The sequence below is a fragment of the Nyctereutes procyonoides genome, unplaced genomic scaffold (genome assembly GCF_905146905.1).
Source record: "Nyctereutes procyonoides isolate TBG_1078 unplaced genomic scaffold, NYPRO_anot_genome, whole genome shotgun sequence".
Lineage (NCBI taxonomy): Eukaryota > Metazoa > Chordata > Mammalia > Carnivora > Canidae > Nyctereutes > Nyctereutes procyonoides.
In genome coordinates this window covers 5857435-5873105 of record NW_026575142.1, presented here as the reverse complement: position 1 = coordinate 5873105, position 15671 = coordinate 5857435, and the positions used below count along the sequence as shown (strand labels likewise).

At 39.0% G+C, this 15671-nt stretch overlaps 1 protein-coding gene across 6 annotated transcripts in view; it reads right to left on the bottom strand.

Moving 5' to 3' along the window:
- PDE1A (phosphodiesterase 1A) overlaps positions 1-15671 on the bottom strand; it is a 320097-nt gene that overhangs the window by 71045 nt on the left and 233381 nt on the right. For 5 of the 6 annotated variants that reach the window (XM_055308586.1, XM_055308585.1, XM_055308587.1 and 2 more), the window contains one exon: positions 3936-4118. In XM_055308586.1, coding sequence (XP_055164561.1) covers positions 3936-4118 — 183 coding nt within the window. The remainder of the gene's footprint in view (positions 1-3935; positions 4119-15671) is intronic. The other variant, XM_055308588.1, reaches the window with a different exon arrangement.

Sequence of the window (15671 nt, the reverse complement as noted above, 5' to 3'; positions counted from 1 at the left end):
CCTGAATAAAATCATAATTTAATGACTATATCATTAATTTGTATGAAGGAGGTCAATATAAGAAACAGTCATTTGGAAAATAATTTGCAATTTCATAAAACCACTACAGAAGACACTAATCCTTTTTGTTTTTAAAGGTTTTTGTAATTTATTTATTTTAGAGAGAGAGAGAGAGCACGAGTGGGAGGGGCAGAAGGAGAGGGACAGAGAATCTCAACCAGACTCCACGTTGAGTGCAGAGCCGGATGCAGGACTCCATCACACGACCCTGAGATCATGACCTGAGCAAAACCAAGAGTCAGAGGCTTAACTGATTGAGCCACTCAGGTGCTCTTAGACACTAACTTTTTGATTCAATGTACCTTATATTAAAAATCCATAAAACATATTACTTGGTTTCTATGTAAAATATTTCTTTTTTAAAGATAATAAATGCCAAATAATTCATGTTTCTCTCTCTCTTTTTTAAAGATTTATTTATTTATTTTACATATAAAGAGAGAAGTCCAGTGGGTGTAGGGGCAGGGGGAGAGGGTGAAGCAGACTTCTCTTTGAGCAGGAATCCTGGTGCAGGGCTCCATCCCAGGACCCTGAGATCATGACCTGACGAAAACCAAGAGTCAGTCGCTTAGCCAACTGAGCTACTCAGGCGCCCCTCATGGTTCTCTTTTTAATCTTGATTTCTTGAAAGTTCAGAATTAAAATATTGCATTTATGTTTATCTCTAGCCTAGGCCTCCTTGATAAAGTATTTCCCCATTTTATCAGAGACCTTACTTATTTCACTATTTCAATTTTTAAAGACTCTAAATTTTTGAATGTGGTAATTGATTATAATAAAAAATTATCCTTATTCTCTATTTCTCTTGGAAGATTTCAGTTTATAGATAAGAATACTTCTATTAACTACTCCATTGAGCTAGGCATAATTATTCCAGTCTTGCAGGGCAAGGAAAGTAGTATTTGCACTAAAACAGATCCAGAAAATGATGATTGTCAATAATGATATTTAGTTGTCTTGTGGGTTGTTTTTGTTTTTGTTTTGCAGACAAAGTCTTTTTCTATCTTTTTCTAGTCAGTATTACTAAACAATGGAAGGACATGGGAAATAAAAGGATAATGGACTAGGAAAATAAGGTCAATATAATAACCAGGTGTAAGAAATTCAAAAAATTAAGTAACTTTCAACCTGTGGGACTTGATGGTAGAGAACAGTGGTAGGATGCAGCAAAGAGAAGACATGCCTTAAATCACAGACTAGCCACTCACTGGCTATAGGACCTTTACAAAACGATTTAATGCCTCTCATCTGTAAAATGAGGATAATTATAAGCTTTTGTGAACAGTAAATGATACCAATGCGCCAATGCGTACCATAATATAATAAGGACTCAATACAAGAAAGCCATTATTATTATTAATGTCCCTGTTTCACTCCTTGGCAGCCAGTGCTCTGGTCTTCAGGGCTCCCTGGCTTCTGTGGGGACTCTGGTGCTGATCTCTTAGGTCTGGAGGAGGTTGAGGAAGGAATGTCCACGTGTGTTCTCATTACAAGGAATGTAAGGCAAGACCAAGATTATCCTTCTGAGGAGATAGAGGAACTCCCCAATAATCAGGTTCTAATCCCACAATCCGTAACAGAACATTAGAACAAAAAGGGAGGGTGACTGGGATCAGAATCAGTGTGGGGGGAACCTTACCAGAGCTGCCTCACATTGAGCAAGTAGCTGATACATGATAGAACCAGGAATTTCCTGGGCTCCTGCAAGTGGTGAAAGTCCAACTGGAAATATGGTGGATGGCCTTGGGAAGTTTTGACTGTACTTGCAATGTGTGATTCAAAAACTCAAAAGAAGTCCCCCCAAACCAAAAACTATCTTATGTGAGACACTGCGTTAGGTAAGAGACCAATGGCAAGCAAGAAAATGACAGTTGCTGCTTTCCTGGGGCTTACTGAAGAGTGAAGGCGGGCAATAAATAAAAATTAGATTATAGACGGCACTCAGTGCTATGATGTAAACCACTGGTTAGGGTAGACAGAGTGATGAATTGTGTACAGAGCCATCAGGGAAGGCCTCTGGAAAGACAGGAAGGGCCAGCCAGGGAAAAGGGGAGGGCAAATCACTTTTGGTAGAGGGAATAACAGGATGAATGGTCTCAAGGGGGGAAAGAGTTAGGGGTGTTCATGGTATTGAAATCAGAACATAGATATTCAGTCAGAAACGAAGGTGGCATTTGATGACGCGAGAAAGTAATAAGGTGCCTAATCCTGCAAAAACCATGATACAGAAGTCGCCATTAATACCAAGTGAAATGGAAAACCATCAGATGTTTTTAAGTTTAGGAGTGACAGGGACTAATTTATATTTCATACCGTCACTGTTAGAGTGACTTGTTTGGAGAGGGCAGCTGGGGAAGTTAAGAGACCCAACTGGAAAGCAGATGGCAGATCCCAGAGCTGGATATTGGGGTTGCAGTGAGCAGATTCGAGGTCTATCTGGGGAAGTGAATTGCTAGGGGAGCTGCAGAGGCACTGGGTCTTGGGAGGGAAGACTTGAGAGATACTCAGGAAGGCTTCCTAATTTCCAAAATTGAAGGAGATTATCTTTGAAAATGAAAGATAAACATATGGCCCGATTTTTAATGCACCTCCTAATGGGGATACAAGAGTAATAAAAGAGATTTCATTTCCACATGTTTGTAACATACCAATTTCTTCAAGACGGCTTTCTAGTTTAGTTATCTTACATGTATTTGATATTTCCATACTCTGTTAAACCAAATATTTTATGTAGCATATGAAAAGAATGAGAATTTACCATATCAATACACTTTACAAGAATCTTAATCTTTTATTGAATGGAAACAGAAATTTACTTCCTCAGTTTGCATCCTTTTTAGCCTGCCAAGTTCTACAATATTTTCTTTAAAAAGACAAAATATACATTCTTTTGGCAAATCACACATATTTTCTCTTATCTGTGATTCTCTCACTGACTTTCTGAACTACTATGGGGATATTTTCGATCTGATGTTAATGAAAATCAGCAACTGTCACACACTTTCCTAAATTGTCTTTGAAAAAGGGCAATATGGTTATAGATACTCTTTCTCTCCAGCCCTGCCTCCCTATTGGAGGCTTCTGGTCCTGCCTGGCAAGGGACCAGTTTATGCACCTTACCAGGGGTGTATAATTTTTTCTTCATCTAAGGGGTTTCTAATAACTAGTTTTCAAAATTGTCAGATGTCATGTGTTTACTTCAAGTCTTTTCTTTAGTTTTATGCTGGAACACTTGTTTCCTACACAGAAAAATTGACTGTATTCCTAAGGGCTAACCAAATATAAAATCATGCCACATTAACATGTATTTCACATCAGAACCTATGGTGATTTGATCTGGTGCTTCTAGGGGCCATAGAGTATTCCTTGTTTCAGCGACAGAAATGTTAAAAAAAAAAAAAAAAAAAAAAAAACTCTTCGAAAGCAGGCATAAGGAGCTTTTCTTCCATGATGGAGAGGGAATGCTCTTTTTGTTTTAATGCAGAGAAAGGCCTGTTGGATTTGAGAATGTAGTATAGAATTTGTTTTATGAAATGTTACATTTTATTCAGGTGAAACTAGTTGTGTAACATGAATGCGTTGCAATTTTTTAAACAATTACTTACAGAGGTACATTTGAGGGCAGTGGTCATTCAAAAGTCTTTGCTTTTAGCATTTAACATCAATTTAAAAGAAATAAAAGTAATAAATCCGGGACAAAACATTTTTGTTAAGGTAAGCTCATAATAAAGTTCTACTTTTGCTCATTCTGGGTATACTTATAACTGAAGTTTTCTTCAATAGGTAAAATATTTGACTCGTGTAATTTTGATATGGTAAGTATATCTCTTGCCTTCCAAATTTTATTGTCTTGAGATACTAACAATTTCACTTACCTTTCCACAAAAATTCCAGCTTGAACAGCATGCACAATGCTTCGAAATTTTGGTTTTTCCTCAGATTTCTTTTTCATCATCCCCATTTTCCGCGTGAAGGTGGACGCCAACCAGTCCCGTACTTCTGATGGGACTGAATCTGTCTGAATGTCACTGAGCTCATCTTCAGTATCCAGCAGTCTTCTGTAAAAATTTATACCGATATTTAAACTTTAGGAACAAGTGAAGGAAAACTGATAACCAAACAAACATTGCAATAGGATTTAAAATACAGCAATCACTCTCTGATCATCCTTTAATATGAGGTACCTAAAAAAGAAAAATGATTGGGTTCACATTTGGGAAGCTCCGAATTTCTCAAACTGATGGTCTTCTGAAGGCAAGCAATGGTCTTGAGCATTTGCAGCTTCCCAAACGCAGTACCGTGATACCAGTCTAGAGAATATATCAACTCATGTACTATCCTAGTCATAAATAAAACTAAATTAGAGAGTTCATCAACAGATGTCTGTTATTAAGGAAGGTAATTGGAGTGGAAAGACAACAGAGGAATAGAAGCTATGGAAGTCACCTTATACGTAACGATCTTGTGTACATAGTACAGATAGCACATGCTGCTTGCTTAAGTCCTTGGAGTCTACAAAAGTCATTCATATGTGTTATTTCATTTGAGAGGTATCTCTAAGTTTTAGACAAATGATACATCAAGGACTCTAAAAGATACTCATTCTGAGATCAACATCACAGATTAAAATGTGAAGAAAAAAAAGATGGATTATTTTGAAAGCTCATTTTAGGTGACAATGCCAGTGGAAGAGGAAGAGGAAGAGAAACACCTCCAGTTAAGTGCGGATGCTGTCTTGAGGGCATGCTGAGAACTGCTGGCCGAGGGTCCCTGTCCTCTCTAAGCTCCAGGTTAGACAACACTGTCAGGACTGATGGGTGATAATACCTGCCAGTAAGGCTGGTCAGCTCCAGTGATCCAGAACTTCCCAAAGGTCTGAACTGAGAAGATGGTGTGAAAGGCTCCCCACAAATGATAAAAACACTCTACAGAGCGACTGAGGTTTGCCACTGGGAAGAACACAGGCCACCTGTCTGCCTCCTGACTTCCTTATTTCTGTGTCTGCACCAATTTGATAACTCAGAGCTATTTTTAGCACACTTGAGTTTTGGCTTTGGGGTTCCATGTGCTTAGGTAAAGCTCTTTGTACAGAGTGAAGCCTACGGATCATAAGCTGATGGAAGGAAAGCAGAATGACAGTGTGTGTGCTAAAGCATCCAGAACAAGTCATCTTTGAGAGGGCAGGAACCAAGGGAAGAGAAAAAAAAAAATAGAAAGCTCACCCACTGCACCCAATGCTATCTCAAAGAGTCACAAAAGGTTACATGAAGACCTCTACATGCTGCTCTTTATAAACATTCAGAGCGCAGTCATTTGCCACTATGCACAAATGCATTTATGAAATTACCTTATGACAAAATATATACAATTAATTCTGGAATTACAAAACTACATGTATGCATATGAAGATTTAAAAAAGCCTTACATAACTGGAAGTTAGTACTGATTAATACTTACTTTGATTCATTTTTAACTTTCTTTTGGAACTTATGTTTGAGTGGTTTTGATTTACTCTTAATACACCAACATTGTAATTCAAGGCAAAATGTTTTTTTTAGCATTTTGTCCATTTTAAATTGGATTGTTTAGCCCATGGCAGCAAGACACTACACTATGTGGTTTGAAAATTCAAGGGCTTATGCCATTTCTCTTATTTCTTATTCAGTGATAAGTAAAACCACAGAACAGAACAGGTGGCATGGGAATTCATTGTGGTGTAATCCTGTGATGTCACTGAGCTCCAAGAATTCTACTGCTGCCTCGTTTTATCAGCAACTCAAAGTAGAATGACAGACACACTGTAACGGTGGCCCATTGATTCTTGGCAAATTTGATGTGGATGACTTTACAGCTGTATGTCCTAAACTCATAAATTACCCAAGACCGATCATCAAACATGACAAAATCAGCATATGGAAATGAGATTTCGAATGGAGATATGAGACTTAGGAGTCTGGTACTTTGGTAATTCTTAATCATGATGCATGATGTCATTCATGAAGAAGGAAAGAGCATATATAATCTTGGAGAAAGAGTAATGTGAATTCATTTGTGGATACAGACATAAAGGAAGAGTGTGTATAGAGGAAAGCATGAGATATGCTAGCCTGTAACTAAAAGAAAATTTTGAAAAAGCAACACCTACCTCTTCGATGGTTAATTTTATACATTACACATGGCTAGGGTGTGGTGCCCGTTATTTGGTCAAACCTTAGCCTAAGTGTACATGTTGCTGTCAAGGTGTTTTTTGGAGGTGATTAACCTTTAAATCAGTAGACTGGGTAAAGTAGATTATCTTACATACTGTGAGTTGGCCTCAAGACAAAGATTCTTTCACGAGGAAGGAATTCCACCTTCAGACTGCCTTCCGACCAACGACTGCAACATTGGCTCCTGCCAGATTTTCCAGCCAGGGTCAGCGTGTCCTGCAGATTTCCAGCCTATAGCCCCCACAATCACATGAACCAATTCCTTGCAATTAATCCATTTCAATCTCTATCTCTCTCTCATTCTCTCTAATAATATAAAGGCTAAGGAGATAGAGGCTTTCATATATATAAAAGCTATACATATATAATATATTCTATATAAAGGCTAAGAAAGACTATTTCTATCATTCATGAACACTACGTGGTAACTACTGCATGGATTAAAAACCCAATAGATGACAAAGGCACATTAATATAACTCCATTATATTAATGTTCACTTAATAGAGCACATCAGTTATACCTCTGGTTTTGAAACACAAAAATCATTTGCAAGGAACTAAAATGCCTTTTTAGCTATTATGGATCTAGGCACCAAACTGTCTTCTCATGTATTAATAGCTCTTTTTTTTTTAAATTGCTGAGTCATAATGTATTGTATGGATATACTAGTTTGTGTTTATATTCAACTACGGCCATCTTGGTTGCTTCCGATTCTCACAATTACAATAAAGCAGTTACGAATGATTGTATGCAGACTTTTCTAGTTTATTTGAGTAAATACCAAAGACCACAATGGTTGGATCGTATGGTAAGAGTATGTTTAGTAAAAAAAAAAAAAAAAAAAAAAAAAAAGGAAAGAAAGAAAGAAAGAAAAGAGAGAAAGAGAGAGAGAGAGAGAGAGAGAGAGAGAGAGAGAGAGAATGTTGAGTTTTCTAAAGAAACTTCCCAACTGTCTCCCAAAGTGGCTGTACCGTTTTGCACCCTGACCGGCAATGAATGAGAGAGAGGCCAAGCCACTATCTTCTCTCTCCTGGCCTACTTCAGGAAACTCCTACTGGTCTCCCAGTTCTTGTCCTGATGCCCTCAGTCTCTTTCTTCTGCGGCCAGAATGCTCTTTTAAAGTATGAGTCAGATCTTGTCAAGAACTAATTCATAAAGTCCTACACAGCTCGTCACAAGTCCTACCTCTACCTTCATCTTTTCATCAGTTTCCCCTTACTCATTTTCTTCCAGCAACACTGGCCTCCTTGCTGTGCTCCACCTTGCCAGCCTTGCTTCTGCTTCTGAGTCTTTGCACTTGTTGTTCGCTTTGCTTTGACTCTCTTACCAGTTTTGAAAGGGGTCATTTTCTCACTGTATTCAGGTAAAGAGGGTTTCCCTGACCCCACTACTCAACTGGGAAACACCTCCGTCTTTTTGTTCTATTATTGCCTTCTTAGCACTTACCGCTACTTGATATAATGTTGTATGTTTACTGGATTGTTTATTCATTTTATGTTTAATCCACTAAACTATAAAGAGAGCAGAGAGTTGGTCTGTTTTTGTGCATTGTTGCATCACCAGCACCTACAACAGTGCATGGCACAGAGTAGGAGATGAATGTGTATCTACTGAGTGTCTAGAAAACATTCAGAGATATTTACACTAAACTATTATAAGTGATTACCTTTGAGGAGTGGAGTGAGAATGGGGAAGGTAGGAGAAATTTTGGTCTTTAGAAGTCCTATATTTGATTGGTAATCAGCAGCAGCAGCCTGGGAGTGACTTCACCGTTGTCAATCATCTCCTTCATTGCGTTTAGGATAATTTGCATTTGGATAATCCCTTTACAGTTTTTGAAGCAAATTATGGGGCAACATGTATATTTGGTGTGGAAAACACATTAAACAATTTTATGGTATTTTGAATTATAGGCAAAGTACTAAGACATTCTTAAGGAAGTTATAAATAAGTTGTACCAGATTCATTAAAATAATTATTCTGGTTTGGAGAGAAGAAACTTGATAGACAAGTGAATAAGACCTAAATATAAATAAATTTTTAAAAAACCAACACACCTAATGATACATATTTCTCCCCACTCCTCTCCGTCTCCCTCTTCTCCCTTTTGTTCTCCCTCTCCTGGCCACCTGCCTTATACCTCTGCCTTCCTGCCTCTGAGCACAAGGACTCTTCAGGTTTCACTGCGCAGAAGCAAAAACTACAGTATAATGTGGAAGGGCAATCCTGGGGTTTTGTTAGAGAATTATCATAAACATAAACAGTTTTCCTATCCATCTATGTGAGACAAGTGAAAATATCTGAATATTCACCTAAGATTATGTCACATGGAAAACACATAAGACTACGTTTTGCCCTCATTTCATTTTTGAAATAAATTTGTGCATGTAGGGTTGATAAAATGGGATCTGGAATACTGTGATTAATTTTGCTTTCAAAATCTCTAAGAGCTAAATTACTCTTCATCCTAATGTTAGATGGCAGAGTAAGCATACTGCTTTACATCATGAGTGCTCTTAAAAAAATAAAGACTTTGTGTTTAAATATCTTACAACATGAAAACATAGTCACTGGTGCATTTTTCTTAGGAATTCTAATAATGCACTCTATAGAAAATAAATGTGTACAATGTTATCACTGTTAACCTCGGAGAAATACTTCTTCTGTATGATGTGACTTTCTTTCTTTCTTTCTTTCTTTCTTTCTTTCTTTCTTTCTTTCTTTCTTTTTTTAGTTTTAAGAGTGTCAATAAAACAGAAAGTGAAGAGTACCTGAAAATGAGCTATGGATAGATGGGGGTCCGGGGAGCTGTAAAAACTGATCCTCCGTCCAATCAGTGCTCAACTGATCCTTGAAGCTATTTATACCCCAAATTTTCTCTTGAAATCAGATGACACAACTCCCAAAGGGCTTATATTTTGAACTAGAAAATTTTCAAGGGGAAGGGAATAAAGGAGGCGGCCACGGAAAGAGAGGTCATGAGATTTTGACTTTTACAATTGTATCAGTGAAAATATTTCTGTCCACAGTGGACTCTTGGAAAACGGTTATATCAGTGTACCCACACAGCTATTTCCAGGCAATCGGTGCCCACATTTACACCTACTGAGCATTAAGATTCAAGTGCTGGATGTAATTAGAAACTGGCTTCCTAGGTTTGAAATGTTCTTTTTCTTGATTTACTCTTCTTGTAAAGGATACATTTCAATAAGCCACCAAGTCATTCAGTTCTACCCCTAACATTTGCTGGTCCCAGGGCAGGAGCACATTTCTCCCAAATACCAAATAATTAAATATTTTAGAGTTAAATATCAAATGATAAATGTGTTCTATCCCCCTACCTTTTAATAAGTTTCACAAAAGTCTGGCAAGTTGAGTTTGACTTGAGAATTCTCAACTCCTTACATGACAAGGTTGGGCCAGCTGGCGGCCGCTGTCCTTCTGCACCTACCTAACCTCCGGCTCAGGCCTTGCTGCATAAGCAGGTGGATACTGCAGCCTCCCTCCTCACTCTCATCAACTTGCCCAGCTTTGAAAGTAGCTGTTTGTTGGCCACTCTTGTAGGGGTGGAGAGGTACACATACCACAGACCTAAGTGGTCTGGCCATCTCAGGAGAAAAGACCTACGAAAGAAGCCCCTTAAAACTTAGGAGACAGGCTAGGGGTCCTTTGGGCAGAGAATTCTGGGGTCTCAGTGTCCAGAATATGAGAGAGGAGCACAATGGGCAGGGGAGGGGGTTCTATAGTCCATGGACCCAAAAAGAGAGAAGAGGGGCATGAGTTTCAAGTACTTCTTGGCTTGAAGATTTATCACCCCATGGGGAGGGGCACTCCAAAAATGAGCTATTGGTGAGCACTCTGAAATGAGGGGCAGTGTCGAGGGAGGCAGTTATATTGGCCCTGGGCTCAGGATGGTATTGAACTAATACGGTAAATATGTTCCAAGTGAGCCCTCCAGGGATGGCTGGGAGAATTAACAGAAGTTGATCATTTTGCAGTATGGATATTTTGGGGGTAAGTAGCTCCCACATAGGTTAATCCATTAGTGTTATTTCTTTGATGAGCACATACCTGTGCTCTGAGCTGACTGTAGCCTCCCATCAAAAAACAAAAACAAAAAACAAACCAAAATCCTAAGAGTAATACTAAAGCTTTACTCAGAGATGCTAATGCTGCTGACTCTATTAGTTTCAATGAATCAGTCCAGGAGCCACGCTCTAATCCTCACAATTCCACTATGAGGAGAATACGATGATTATCAGTACCCTTATTCTACTGATGAATAAGCTGAGGCACAGAAACCTTCAGTGATTTGCTCCAAGCCACACAACCAGTAGTGGCCATGCCACTTTTGAGCTCAAGTCTGATCTCAGAGTTTGAGTTTTTGTTTATTTATTTTGTTTAATAATAAATTTATTTTTATTGGTATTCAATTTGCCAACATACAGAATAACACCCAGTGCTCATCCCGTCAAGTGCCCCCCTCAGTGCCCATCACCCATTCACCCCCACCCCCGCCCTCCTCCCCTTCCATCACCCCTAGTTCGTTTCCCAGGGTTAGAAGTCTTTATGTTCTGCCTCCCTCTCTGATATTTCCCACACATTTCTTCTCCCTTCCCTTCTATTTCCTTTCACTATTATTTATATTCCCCAAATGAATGAGAACATATAATGTTTGTCCTTCTCCGATTGACTCATTTCACTCAGCATAATACCCTCCAGTTCCATCCACATTGAAGCAAATGGTGGGTATTTGTCATTTCTAATGGCTGAGTAATATTCCATTGTATACATAAACCACATCTTCTTTATCCATTTATCTTTCGATGGAGTTTGAGTTTTTAACTGCTCAGCTCTCCTTTACCTCAAACGTGTATGTTTTCTTACTAGGTACCCAGACTACCTTTACTTTCAGGCAACATTGATGTGAATAATCACTATTATCTAACCCATCTCTAGCTTGAAATTTAGGACCAAAAATAATTGAGCTTGGGGCACCTGGGTGGCTCAGTGGTTGAGCATCTGCCTTTGGCTCAGGGTGTGATCCCAGGGTCCTGGGATCGAGTCCTGCATCAGCCTGCTTCTCCTTCTCCCTCTGCCTGTGTCTCTCATGAATAAATAAAATATTTTAAAAAATAATTGATCTTAAAAAAAATTAAGGGAATTTGGCCCACCAGGGAATTTTTTGGTCAGAGGATGTTCAAATTTATTTTCCAAGACTGGTACGTTGAATCATTCTCTCATACAGAGATCTATCTGGATGGTCGTAGAATTTCAGGGTACTTTGAAGTACAATAAATTAAATGTCAGGATGAGAAAAGGTGATACATTCAAAATGCCATAGTGAGTTCCAGTAACCTGCTTCCTGAGTGTGAGATACTCTTGAATTAATTCTTCCAGTCTACACCTGAGCACACTTATTTATTTATTATTTATTCCTTGTCTTGTTCCAAAAAGGATTTAAGATGGCAGGCTCACAAACTTGTTTCAACAGTTTTATTGTTGCTGTTGTCAGTTTTCTTTCCTTTTTCTGTCTATGTGATAACTTTGCTAAACCAAAAGGGTTTTATTAGCTTTTTTTTGAACTGTGAAAAAATGACCATTACATTACTATTAAGACTGCACACTTGTGGGGTACAGGTGTGGGGAGACATGTTAGTTATGCTGACCTTAGCTTAATCCTCAAGAGACAAATCTTGGCTAAAACAAGACCAGCTAAGGAGAATGTTAAACTCAGATGGAGCTTTCTTCATGTTAAGGCCTAAGGAGGGCTCTATGCCCCCTCTGTACTCACCCAAGGAAGCAGAGGCCTAGCCAGAGGAGGTTCCATCCCCAAGTACAGGCAGAAAGAGCCAGGGGAATGTTGCAGGAGGAGTCTGAGAAGGAGTCAAGTTGCTTGGACAGTTGGGATTCAGACTGTATTTTTGGAGTCAGCTGGGAGATTGAAATGGAGGGAATGGGTGAAGCAGCAAACTGCCCTAGGCCTGGCTGATGACTCTTGGCTTCCCACCAGAAAGTGCTCTTTTATTTTTAGCTCAAAAATATCTTTGAATACATGCCATTAGGCACAAAGCTTCACATTCCATTAATTACCAAATTTTCTGATTAATAAGCATCCTCCATGGTTAGGAGAACTGCCTCTGGAGTCAAACTCCTGACTTCACCACATATTTGCTGTGTGGTCTTGGGAAATGTGCTTCATCCTACCTGAGTCTCAGTTTCTTTGTCTGTTAAAGAGAAGTGATAATAATAGTATCCCTAATGGTGGGGTTGTGAAGATGGAATCGTCTAGGGAAGCACTTAGAAAAGTGTCTGTCACAAAGAAAGTCCTCAAAGAACCCCAGTTATTTACACATCTGCGTGAGTTCGTCTACACAGATCTTCATTTCTGACATGAAGGAAAAGGAGGGTATCCGCTCATGGGGATGGAGGTGTTTGAGACATTTTATAGTAAGAAGGCGGTCAAAGTGAGTTTGGAGAGCCAAAGAACAATGTAAATCCTTCCAAGGATCATAACGAGGCAGTGGGAGGAATCTCCAAGAATAACTTTTACCCACTTTAAAATTTTACCTAGGAAAATAGGCAAATTTGTAGAGACAAAAAATAGGACAGAGGTTTCCAGGGGCTGAGAGGAGGAAGAGCATGGGAATTATTGTTTAATGGGTACAGAGTTATTTTGGGATGATGAAAAAGTTCTGGAAATAGAGAGTAGAGATAGTAGTGCAACACTGTACTTAGTTCCACTGAACTATACACTTTAAAATAGCTAAAATGGTAGCTTTCATGTTATATATGTATTATCACAACATAATATCTACCTAGTATTGGTCTTCCTGCTCCATTTTTCAGGGAATAGATATGTTACCTCTTCTAATTGGAGAAGTAAGAGAAGGGGATTCTGTTCTTCATCCAATTGTGCATCCTTCCAAGGCCTACTAAGAGTGCTAGGGTGAAGGAAAAGGGTGGCCTGCAGGCCAGAAATGAAGCCTAAGGGCCTACAGTTTCTCAGATCTGGGAGACGTGACCACATCACAAATCAAAGGAGGGGCCTTCCCCTTTTGCCCAAGACTCACTGCTATGAGGCACAGCTAATCTCCAATTCAGCACCTCTTACTTTTTGCTCCTGTTCAATGATGGAATTTCCTGGTCGAAGGAGGCATTTCAGCACAAGATCATCTCATAATAATACTTGGGCTACACTCTTAATAAGACCTGAAAATTCTAACCATTACATTTCTAACATTCTATCTCTCTTTTCTGTAGCCTCATTTTGACATTCCCTAATGCAGGAGTTCTCAAAATGTGGTTCCTAGACCAGCAGAATCAGCAGTACCTGGGAACTTTAAGGCTCTACTCCAGACCTATTAAATTAGAAACTTCGGGAGGTGGAGACCAGCACTCCGCTTTAACAAGTTCTCCAGGTGACTCTCATGAATGCTAAAGTTTGAGAACTGCTCTCATCCATTCACAGCTTGCCAATTCATGGATTCTCCACCAAGAAAACAAGATTCGACTGTGCATTACACGAACTTAGCAATGAAGAGTGTTGGTGAACTACTGAGAAGGTACCGGCAGGACAATCTCCATGAAGGTATCTTAATTAATGAAGATTTTATATTGATGTTACAAATGAGAATTATCTGTATGTTACTTAATTGCAAAATAGAAAAGTCAGTTTCTCAATGGAGCAGGGGTGGAACCTACTTAGAGGAGTTGAGATATATTTGGAAGACAGGAGTATGAGGGAAGACAAAAACTATATTTCTTTCTAAACCTATGAGGCCAAAATATGACCAGAATGATGAGGGAGTTAACAAGAGCCAAACAGAATAGCAAAATAATTATCATTGTATATAGAGTGCCCTGCATAAATACTTGTTGAATAAAGGCATAGATGTATAAAAAGAGAAGCAGAGAATCTCTAGTCTTAGTGGTTGTTAAACAGTCATTTTTTGTATATTTCGATGCATGTGATATATGTTAACATTTTTAGTCAGGCCCTGCTTCATGTGTGAAAATATGCTATCCCAAAATATTTTTAAAAATATTTGCTCTAATCCTGTGGCTCTTTGTCCATATAGTCAGCCATGATTTCATTCACTGATTCAAGTTATAGGTGAAACACAATTACCGAAAGGGAGAAAACTCCTGTTCCTGGACTCGACTTTTCAAAGTCTAGATCCCGTGAAAGGAGGAAAGACCCAGGAAAAGACAATAGAAGAATACATGAGTCAGAGCAGAGTTTTCATTCCTTTGTGCACACATGCCCTTAGTTTAACAAGAGGAGTCAGAAAGGAAGACAGAAGGGATCTTGAGAAGAGACCCTGAATCCTGCCTGACCTTCTCCAAACTAAGAAAAATCTTGAAGAGAGTGACAATACACCCCAAATAAATTCCCAGGATCCTGGAACAGAAGAGAGCTGGATTCTCCACCCTACCTTCAGCTCCCATTTCCAAGTGGAACAGAAGGACAGCAAGCTCCCGGTGCAGAGCTGTGTCTAGACAGCCTCAAAGATGATAGTGACTCAGACTGACGGAGAATGAATTGAGAGAAAAGTGAGGGACAGTAGACAGAGGCAAAATATACTTTGGAGGTAGGCTTGTTGATAAAATATGGCAAAGAATGAGGAAAAACCTTGTATTTAATGAGAAAAGTCTTAAGTATCTGACTTTCCAGTACTCGATACTTGCCCGAGGACCATCTATTATTGTTTAGCTGTATCATGGAATCAATAGGTTTTGTGGGCTACCTTGGAAACTGAATCAACCTTTTTGTTTTACAGGAAAATAGGATGTGAATTCTAAGTAGCTAACTTAGAAATCAGCCTTTTGTGTTAGGACTTCTTATTTGGGTAAATTGACTCCCTGGATAGATTAGAGATTAAGAATTTGAGCTCTGAAACAGGCAACCTGTGCTGTTGTTAGGATGCTCTCAACTGCATGTGACATCAACCCTAATCTCAAGTGGCTTAACTAATACAGAGAGTCAGTGTTTTCCTTAAAAAGAAAACTAGAGGTAGGTTGGCTCCAGGAAGGGCTTCTTTAAAATCAGCAGGTCGATAACATCAAGGACTCAGATTTCCTCCATCTTTCTATAACACCACCTTTAATGTTAGATTTAGTGTTATGCTTATAGCGAGATTGTTGTATCAGTTTCCCGCATCATACCCAGATACAAGACTCGGATGCATAGGTTTTCCAGACTCCCATTTTATGGAGAAGAAAGCTTTTGTGCAACACTCCTATCAGTCTTCCTTTTATGTTCCAGAACATAAAATTCTGATGCCAGAATTGCATCATGCATCCATATATAAACTCATCGATCAGGGAATTGGAGGCTAATTACTGATTTAAATCAATTAGGATTTCACTCATTGTGACCCTGGGCCTGGGATTCGTC